The sequence below is a fragment of the Panulirus ornatus genome, chromosome 9, assembly GCF_036320965.1.
Source record: "Panulirus ornatus isolate Po-2019 chromosome 9, ASM3632096v1, whole genome shotgun sequence".
In the NCBI taxonomy this organism is placed as follows: Eukaryota; Metazoa; Arthropoda; class Malacostraca; order Decapoda; family Palinuridae; genus Panulirus; species Panulirus ornatus.
The window spans coordinates 19322866-19334027 of NC_092232.1; the positions used below are offsets into that span (position 1 = coordinate 19322866).

The 11162-nt window shown below is 46.2% G+C and overlaps 1 protein-coding gene across 2 annotated transcripts in view; it reads right to left on the bottom strand.

Annotated features, from left to right (window-relative positions):
• The window catches only part of LOC139750244 (LIM/homeobox protein Lhx9-like), a 110878-nt gene that overhangs the window by 41917 nt on the left and 57799 nt on the right, over positions 1–11162 (bottom strand). For both annotated transcript variants that reach the window (XM_071664751.1, XM_071664753.1), the window contains exon 3: positions 2988–3121. In XM_071664751.1, coding sequence (XP_071520852.1) covers positions 2988–3121 — 134 coding nt within the window. The remainder of the gene's footprint in view (positions 1–2987; positions 3122–11162) is intronic.

The window sequence follows — 11162 nt, forward strand, 5'->3', positions numbered from 1 at the left end:
AACATTGTTGGAACCACTATTCCTTCAAACATACCCATTTTTGCTTTCCGAGATAATGTTCTCGACTTCCACACATTTTTCAAGGCTCCCAAAATTTTCGCCCCCTCCCCCACCCTATGATCCACTTCCGCTTCCATGGTTCCATCCGCTGACAGATCCACTCCCAGATATCTAAAACACTTCACTTCCTCCAGTTTTTCTCCATTCAAACTCACCTCCCAATTGACTTGACCCTCACCCCTACTGTACCTAATAACCTTGCTCTTATTCCCATTTACTCTTAACTTTCTTCTTCCACACACTTTACCAAACTCAGTCACCAGCTTCTGCAGTTTCTCACATGAATCAGCCACCAGTGCTGTATCATCAGCGAACAACAACTGACTCACTTCCCAAGCTCTCTCATCCCCAACAGACTTCATACTTGCCCCTCTTTCCAGGACTCTTGCATTTACCTCCCTAACAACCCCATCCATAAACAAATTAAACAACCATGGAGACATCACACACCCCTGCCGCAAACCTACATTCACTGAGAACCAATCACTTTCCTCTCTTCCTACACGTACACATGCCTTACATCCTCGATAAAAACTTTTCACTGCTTCTAACAACTTGCCTCCCACACCATATATTCTTAATACCTTCCACAGAGCATCTCTATCAACTCTATCATATGCCTTCTCCAGATCCATAAATGCTACATACAAATCCATTTGCTTTTCTAAGTATTTCTCACATACATTCTTCAAAGCAAACACCTGATCCACACATCCTCTACCACTTCTGAAACCGCACTGCTCTTCCCCAATCTGATGCTCTGTACATGCCTTCACCCTCTCAATCAATACCCTCCCATATAATTTACCAGGAATACTCAACAAACTTATACCTCTGTAATTTGAGCACTCACTCTTATCCCCTTTGCCTTTGTACAATGGCACTATGCACGCATTCCGCCAATCCTCAGGCACCTCACCATGAGTCATACATACATTAAATAACCTTACCAACCAGTCAACAATACAGTCACCCCCTTTTTTAATAAATTCCACTGCAATACCATCCAAACCTGCTGCCTTGCCGGCTTTCATCTTCCGCAAAGCTTTTACTACCTCTTCTCTGTTTACCAAATCATTTTCCCTAACCCTCTCACTTTGCACACCACCTCGACCAAAACACCCTATATCTGCCACTCTGTCATCAGACACATTCAACAAACCTTCAAAATACTCATTCCATCTCCTTCTCACATCACCGCTACTTGTTATCACCTCCCCATTTACGCCCTTCACTGAAGTTCCCATTTGCTCCCTTGTCTTACGCACCCTATTTACCTCCTTCCAGAACATCTTTTTATTCTCCCTAAAATTTACTGATAGTCTCTCACCCCAACTCTCATTTGCCCTTTTTTTCACCTCTTGCACCTTTCTCTTGACCTCCTGTCTCTTTCTTTTATACTTCTCCCACTCAATTGCATTTTTTCCCTGCAAAAATCGTCCAAATGCCTCTCTCTTCTCTTTCACTAATACTCTTACTTCTTCATCCCACCACTCACTACCCTTTCTAAACAGCCCACCTCCCACTCTTCTCATGCCACAAGCATCTTTTGCGCAATCCATCACTGATTCCCTAAATACATCCCATTCCTCCCCCACTCCCCTTACTTCCATTGTTCTCACCTTTTTCCATTCTGTACACAGTCTCTCCTGGTACTTCCCCACACAGGTCTCCTTCCCAAGCTCACTTACTCTCACCACCTTCTTCACCCCAACATTCACTCCTCTTTTCTGAAAACCCATACTAATCTTCACCTTAGCCTCCACAAGATAATGATCAGACATCCCTCCAGTTGCACCTCTCAGCACATTAACATCCAAAAGTCTCTCTTTCGCACGCCTGTCAATTAACACGTAATCCAATATATATATATATATATATATATATATATATATATATATATATATATATATATACCAAACCTCTACCCCCCCCTTGTTATCTTCTAAGATAAGAGAGACGACGACCTAGGATTACTCTGTTGTATAATCACTTGAAAACCATGATCGAATACAACGGACCATGAGACTAGAATCCATTTGGGAACAAAGACCAATGAAAACGAATACAATAAATCATGTATTCAATTTCTCAAAAAAAAAGAACCCCCAAAAAAGGGATCTGAATGTCTATTTTCCCATATATACATATATAAAAAAAAAGGCCAACGTAGATTAACTTTTGCAACGCATAACAAAAGCTCTACATACAGACAGACGGATCCATCAATAGCCAGACCAATAGAGTGTACAGATCTGGTCAATAAATCATCAATAACATCATTGTACACAGAAAGCGAGGATCCCTCAGCTCTTGTGTGTGTGTGTGTGTGTGTGTGTGTGTGTGTGTGTGTGTGTGTGTGTGTGTGTGTGTGTGTGTGTGTGTTGTTGGGTTTTTGTGAGGCCTCCAGCTCAGCTATAATTGTGCAACATAGGTGGGTTTTATTACCTATTGGTGCATATGGGAAGCGAACTCTACACACAGACACACACACACACACACACACACACACACACACACACACACACACACACACACACACACACGTGTTGTCTCGTCTCTTCTATGTACACACACACACTCCCCAGCCTAAGACAGGCATCCATCTATCGAACAGACCCCGAAAGAAAGCTGAACGCCTGGGACTGGCTGTGGGTCGACGGCCTCGCCCGAGATTCGAACCCGAGTGGGAATGTGTGTGAATAATGGTCAGCGACGCTAACCACTACACCACGGAAGCCGGTGTGTGTGTGTGTGTGTGTGTGTGTGTGTGTGTGTGTTATTCAATCTGCCACCATCAACAAGTGCTGACCCTGACCCCATCAACACGTGGTGACCCTGACCCCATCAGCACGTGGTGACCCTGACCCCATCAACACGTGGTAACCTTAACTCCTCCCAAAACAATAACACGTAACTTCACTAACCTTTATGGAGTTGCTCGTGGCAGGAGGCGCACGTGAAGCAGTGAAGGTGAAACACGTGGCAACGTGCGCGCATGACCAGCTCCTGGGGCGCGATGTCCAGCCCGCATCGCCCACAGCGCCCACACCCGAATAACCTGCAGGAGACAACCAAAGGGACGAACTGAGGTTAATGGTAGGAAAAAAAAATATAAGGTGAGAAACGTTTGTAACACTGACTGGTCCAGTCCTAAATCACCGTTTGTAACTCTGGCTAGTCCAGTTCTGAGCCAGCGTTTGTAACACTGAATGGTTCAGTCCTGAGCCAACGTTTGTGATACTGGCTGGTCCAGTCCTGGACCACCGTTTGTAACACTGCATTGTCTAATTTTGAACCGCCGGAAATCAGACTTCCTCCCTCAGGTCCCTGTAGCTCTATGTGTCTCTCCTGACCCCTGTATGTGTCCCCAAAAGCTCTATGTATCTCTCCTGTCCCTCGTATGTGTCCCCAAATGCTCTATGTGTCTCTCCTGTCCCCTTTATGTGTCCCTAGCAGCTCTATGTATCTCTCCTGTCCCTCGTATGTGTCCCCAAATGCTCTATGTATCTCTGCTGTCCCCTTTATGTGTCCCTAGCAGCTCTATGTATCTCTCCTGTCCCTTGTATGTGTCCCCAAAAGCTCTATGTATCTCTCCTATCCCTGTATGTGTCCCTAGTAACTCTATGTACCTCTCTTGAAGCCTGTATGTGTCTTTGTTCACTATATGTGCCTCTCCTGCCCCTTGTATGTGTCCCTTGTAGCTCTATGTGTCTCTCCTGACCATTGTATGTGTCCCTTGTAGCTTTATATGTCTCCCCTGACCCTTGTAGCTCTATATGTCTCTCCTGACCCTTGTATGTGTCCCTTGTAGCTCTATGTGTCTCTCCTGACCCTTGTATGTGTCCCTTGTAGCTCTATATGTCTCTCCTGACCCTTGTATGTGTCCCTTGTAGCTCTATGTGTCTCTCCTGACCCTTGTATGTGTCCCTTGTAGCTCTATGTGTCTCTCCTGACCCTTGTATGTGTCCCTTGTAGCTCTATGTGTCTCTCCTGACCCTTGTATGTGTCCCTTGTAGCTCTATGTGTCTCTCCTGACCCTTGTATGTGTCCCTTGTAGCTCTATGTGTCTCTCCTGACCCTTGTATGTGTCCCTTGTAGCTCTATGTGTCTCTCCTGACCCTTGTATGTGTCCCTTGTAGCTCTATGTGTCTCTCCTGGTTCCTTTTTGTCATTCCTGCGGGTATTTGTGTGTGTCTCCTGACGTGTGTCGTTTGTCTCCCCGCGCCTGGATGTGTCTCTTCTGACACCTTTACCTCCCCTACACCTCACGTCAACTGTATATCACACGTCACACCTGTAGTTCTACTTCTACACTTGTAGGTCACCCCTGACATATGTGTCTGACTCTTCCCAACACCTGTAAGGATCTTATCGCAGCAATATATATATATATATATATATATATATATATATATATATATATATATATATATATATATATATATATATATATATATATATATATGGCGTCCTAGCTTCGTCTCTTTGATGTATATCAACTGACTTATATTTCTCTCTTGTGTCTCCCCTGATGATGTGATTATTACACGAAAGTGCACTTGGGAACTTATCGTGTTTCATTTTCCCGTGGACTCATAGGAATATATAATATATATATATATATATATATATATATATATATATATATATATTTTTTTTTTTTTTTTTTTTTTTTTTTTATACTTTGTCGCTGTCTCCCGCGTTTGCGAGGTAGCGCAAGGAAACAGACGAAAGAAATGGCCCAACCCCCCCCCCCCATACACATGTACATACACACGTCCACACACGCAAATATACATACCTACACAGCTTTCCATGGTTTACCCCAGACGCTTCACATGCCTTGATTCAATCCACTGACAGCACGTCAAACCCTGTATACCACATCGCTCCAATTCACTCTATTCCTTGCCCTCCTTTCACCCTCCTGCATGTTCAGGCCCCGATCACACAAAATCTTTTTCACTCCATCTTTCCACCTCCAATTTGGTCTCCCTCTTCTCCTCGTTCCCTCCACCTCCGACACATATATCCTCTTGGTCAATCTTTCCTCACTCATTCTCTCCATGTGCCCAAACCATTTCAAAACACCCTCTTCTGCTCTCTCAACCACGCTCTTTTTATTTCCACACATCTCTCTTACCCTTACGTTACTTACTCGATCAAACCACCTCACACCACACATTGTCCTCAAACATCTCATATATATATATATATATATATATATATATATATATATATATATATATATATATATATATATATATATATATATATATATATATATATAAATATATATTCATAAAAATTTCACTATACCTATATAGCTTCCCCTTTAAAACTATATACCTCTCATATATGTGTCTCTCAACGACATTCCTTATCTCTCCTGCATTCTGTTGTATAAGTCTCTCCGCCATACTGTATGTCTATCCCGACACCACAATGTATTTCCTTACACCTGCATAACCCTTCCCCACACCTGCAGGACTATTCCCACACCTGTATCCTTGTTCCCCCTCCCCTTACCTGTATGTCATCATTCTCCTAATACACCTGTGGTGAGCTGTGGTGGGGCAGGCTACAGGATGATGGGAATGAGGGGGTTATGGTGGGGGTTATGGCTGGGGTTATGGAGGGGGTTATGGTGGGGGTTATGGTTGGGGTTATGGTGGGGGTTATGGCTGGGGTTATGGTGGGGGTTATGGTTGGGGTTATGGTGGGGGTTATGGCTGGGGTTATGGTGGGGGTTATGGCTGGGGTTATGGCTGGGGTTATGGTGGGGGTTATGGCTGGGGTTATGGTGGGGGTTATGGTGGGGGTTATGGTGGGGGTTATGGCTGGGGTTATGGTGGGGGTTATGGTTGGGGTTATGGTGGGGGTTATGGTGGGGGTTATGGTGGGGGTTATGGCTGGGGTTATGGTGGGGGTTATGGTGGGGGTTATGGCTGGGGTTATGGAGGGGGTTATGGAGGGGGTTATGGAGGGGGTTATGGCTGGGGTTATGGTGGGGGTTATGGCTGGGGTTATGGTGGGGGTTATGGCTGAGGTTATGGTGGGGTTTATGGTGGGGGTTATGGCTGGGGTTATGGTGGGGGTTATGGCTGGGGTTATGGAGGGGGTTATGGCTGGGGTTATGGAGGGGGTTATGGCTGGGGTTATGGTGGGGGTTATGGCTGGGGTTATGGTGGGGGTTATGGCTGGGGTTATGGTGGGGTTTATGGTGGGGGTTATGGCTGGGGTTATGGTGGGGGTTATGGCTGGGGTTATGGTGGGGGTTATGGCTGGGGTTATGGTGGGGGTTATGGTGGGGGTTATGGTGGGGGTTATGGCTGGGGTTATGGTGGGGGTTATGGTGGGGGTTATGGCTGGGGTTATGGTGGGGGTTATGGTGGGGGTTATGGCTGGGGTTATGGTGGGGGTTATGGTGGGGGTTATGGCTGGGGTTATGGTGGGGGTTATGGTTGGGGTTATAGTGGGAGTTATGGTAGAGGTTATGATGGGTTATAAAGGAGTTATGGTGGGGTTATGATGAGGTTTTGATGAGGACTATGATGGGGGGTTTTCGGCGGAGGTTGAGTTATGATGGGGTTATGATGAGGTTATGGTGGGAGTTACGTCAGGGGTTATGATGATGACCATGAAAGATCAGGTATGGGGGAAACAGAAGAATGATGGTGGTGATGGGGGAGGATGAATGGGGAGGAACAGACTGTGGGGAGAGGGACAGTTACTGTGGAGGGGGGTTACAAAGGGGAGATGGGGAGGAGGAATAAGGCTTAAGAGGCCTAGACGTATCGTCTGCGGGTACTGGGGGAAAAAATAAGACGAGTAATAAGCTGATTATATAATACGGAGTAACTAATATCCTTCTTTGTTTATGAAATATGCCCAACAAAGTGATTTATGGGACTGACGAAGTGTATATATTCCTATCTATATGACGTGGTTTGTAAACAGCTTTCACAACAGCTGACAGTTGTACGATTATCTTTATTGGATGGAATACACTGGGAGTATAACTTACTGGGGTAGGAGCAAAACTGGGGCATGAACAAAGGGACGTAGAATGGAACGTAACAGGGCATGAACAAAGGGACGTATAATGGAACGTACCGGGGCATGAACAAAGGGACGTAGAATGGAACGTAACAGGGCATGAACAAAGGGACGTATAATGGAACGTACCGGGGTATGAACAAAGGGACGTAGAATGGAACGCAACGTGGCATGAACGATGGGACGTAGAATGGAACGTACCGGAGCATGAACAAAGGGAAGAAGAATGGACCGAACTGGGGCATAAATAAAGGGACGTGGAATGGAACGTAACGGTGCATGAACAAAGGGACGTACACGGGGCATGAACAACGTCAGGTGCAGTGGAGAAAATAAAAATTGAAAAATTCAGAGAAAAAAACTCGTTAAAAAAAAAAACTCTTTGTAACACCATTAATCATATATAATCAGTCTGCCATCACCTGAGACTTGGACAATAAATGTATGATATATGGAAATATACTGACAGATGTGCACATTTACAATGACCTGCGCATATCTGTGTAGAAAACGCAATGGGGCGTATCGATGTATAACACATTGCAAATGAAATAATAAAGGCTGATTGTGTATATCCGTTTGCATTCATCACTTTATTCACGTTTTAGGAACCCTGACTTAACCAGCATCAGCCCATAGTAAAAAAAAAGTTCTAACTCTCTTTAGTGTCAAAATCAAAATCAAAATCAGCCTTCTATACAATACAATTCACGTACATATTACATATCATTTCATTTTCATCCCTTGGGCTTCATAAAACCGAGTGTCTTCTCTTGTAAATGAAACGTACTCTCATCCCAAGTTGTAAATGGTAAATCGGATGTGACCCAACTGCGAAGCAAGACAAAAAATTTACAAATTTACTGAAGAAATCCAGGAGAAGTGTCTTAGCTTTACGGCCACCTCGACTCCATGAACAAGTGACATTCTTACCCATATTGAGGAAATTCCACACCAAAATTATTCCACCTAAATATACACGTACATTGCTCCTGCGTCTCCACCTCCACCCTGTGTCTCCGCCCTCACCCTGTGCCTCCTCCTCCATCCGCCACTCCCTAGGCATAGACATAGCCGCTTTCGTCAGCCCAGATGTCTGTAGACCCACTCCATCCATCCATACACCGTCGTGTATGGCGTGTGGAGAATAGAAAGCTGATACTGGATACAACGGTGAGGTAACAGCAGCAGCAGCAGTAGCAGCAACAGCAGTAACAGTAGTAGCAGCAGCAGCAGCAGCAGTAACAGTAGTAGCAGCAGTGGCAGCAACAGTAACAGTAGCAGCAGCAGCAGTGGCAGCAGCAGTAACAGTAGTAGCAGCAGCAGTAGCAGCAGCAGCAGTACCAGCAGTAGTAGCAGCAGTAGCAGCAGCAGCAGTGGCAGCAGCAGTAACAGTAGCAGCAGCAGCAGTGGCAGCAGCAGTAACAGTAGTAGCAGCAGCAGTAGCAGCAGCAGCAGTACCAGCAGTAGTAGCAGCAGTAGCAGCAGCAGCAGTGGCAGCAGCAGTAACAGTAGCAGCAGCAGCAGTGGCAGCAGCAGTAACAGTAGCAGCAGCAGCAGTGGCAGCAGCAGTAACAGTAGTAGCAGCAGCAGTAGCAGCAGCAGCAGTACCAGCAGTAGTAGCAGCAGTAGCAGCAGCAGCAGTGGCAGCAGCAGTAACAGTAGCAGCAGCAGCAGTAGCAGCAGCAGTAACAGTAGCAGCAGCAGCAGTGGCAGCAGCAGTAACAGTAGTAGCAGCAGCAGTAGCAGCAGCAGCAGTACCAGCAGTAGTAGCAGCAGTAGCAGCAGCAGCAGTGGCAGCAGCAGCAGTAGCAGCAGCAGCAGTGGCAGCAACAGTAACAGTAGCAGCAGCAGCAGTGGCAGCAGCAGTAACAGTAGTAGCAGCAGCAGTAGCAGCAGCAGCAGTACCAGCAGTAGTGGTAGCAGCACTCGTATAAGTGATGGACGAGTCACCCAAGAAGGGAAACTATAAAGACCTGTTGCTGATGTTGACGAGGAGGTCAGCAGATAACTATATCTTGACACAAGGTTAGGTTACAGCTATGTTTGACCATCTGTAATAATCTGCTTGATTACCGCACCATCCCCCTTTACTGAAATGGCCATTAAGCTTTATTGAAGATGGCATTGTGTGGGGTTTTCCCACTACTGCCAGTGGGGCAAGAGATGATTTGAAATCATTTCGGAAGATTGTGATGTCTTCCCTCATGTCCCACATCGTGCCAATGGTTGATATGTGTTTCCTACTCGTAGTTTTTCCTGTAATATATCACAAGATCTCCATGTAATGGTGTACTTATCACAAAATGTACTATAGTATAGGAATATAGTACATATATGATCTATGACAAATGTGATTGGTTCGCCTGAACTTCACGTCCTGCAGCACGTCTCTCGTCCTACACTGGATGAAGGAATAGTGAATACCTGGCAGATAGATGGAGGAGGTAGATGCTATAGATGGAGGAGGTAGATGCCATAGATGGAGGAGGTAGATGCTGTAGATGGAGGAGGAAGATGCTATAGATGGAGGAGGTAGATGCTATAGATGGAGGAGGTAGTTGCCACAAACGATGGATGTAGTTGTCGTAGAGGAAGGGCTTGATAGCGTGGTTGGTAAAGGAGAGGGTCGGACCACTGTGCATGGATGTGTTTACTGCACGCCCCACACTAAACCTGCCCAACACATGCATCACTTAGCTTGGCTCTGTATTACTCGCTCCATCACCGTCCGTCCCTTGAACACGTCCAGTGAGTAAAGACTATTCCTTATCATACGTGAGTACTGTTATCACTCCTCATTTATCTATCTGAAGTACACACACACACACACACACACGCAACACGCATTATTTGACGCCTCCTTAGTCAAACTGACAGCTTGCAGGTTTTTGGCTCTAAATTATCTGTATACCTTTCACCTTTTACCACATTAACCTGTGAGTTTCTGATATCTTCCATTATCACAAACAACATCGGAGGGACCCAGTGGGCTGCTGCTGTCTGTAATCTCTTGTTTTCCTTTGCAAGTTCTTAAGTTTTTACACTATTCATATCTTTCGTACATGAATGTAAGTTTAAGTCTCACGAAGGATGATGGCAGGAGAAAGGAACATATGATAAAAGCAATAATGAAGCCAGAGGGTTGGAGGAGAGAGGGTATATGGCCTCAGACCAAGTGTGTGTACCTTGAAGGGCGACCTTCACCAAGCCGGTGTCAAAAACCTCCCACCCTCCTGAAGGTGGAACTCGAGCAACGCTTGCCCAGTAAACGTCTTCCCTTGTTCTGTCGTCCTGGGGTCAGCCATTAGGTAGCGGGTTCATCATCAGGCGGGCCGAGATATGTTAATACCCACAAACTGGTTCTTTTAGGCAACAAAAGTCGGCGGACGGGACACTACGGGGGTTATGCTCATCATCATCATCATCGTCTCCCTCAACCTGCCGGGTCGTCCTCGCCTTACCCCGACCACCATTAGGGTTCCCAGAGCCCAGTATGATAATGCCCGACTGGTGGGTGATACGGGTTCCCACAACCTCCCCGGACAGATGTTTGGCCCGGAGGGTGAGGGGAGGCGGGGTGCAGCAGAGGGAGAGGATATGGGAGGTGGGAGGAAGGGAAGAGAGGGAGGAAAGGAAGAGAGGGAGAAGGGTAAAGGGTATTGTTGTTGTGCACTTGGAGTAGCGGCTCTCGTGGTGGAGGATGACACTGGCCCTTGAGATACCCCGACATTGATTATCTTCGCCAAGTGTGGGAGGTGAGAGTGCAGGGCCTGGGGCCCGGGGATGAGTCCATCATATTTCCCAGGTTAATGCCGCCTCTCGTATATTGATCAGCTGGTGGCATGAGAGGCGTGTGAGCCGCGGTTTTCCTCTCTGTGAAATAGATTGGGATGATAGACTACCTCGTGCCGCAGGAGAGATAGAGACATAAGGGGGATTTGTAGGGTCGTCCTCGTGTAGAGAGAACGAGACATAGGTGTGTGTGTGTGTGTGTGTGTGTGTGTGTTATCTGGGAGATCACCATCGTCCACTTGAAG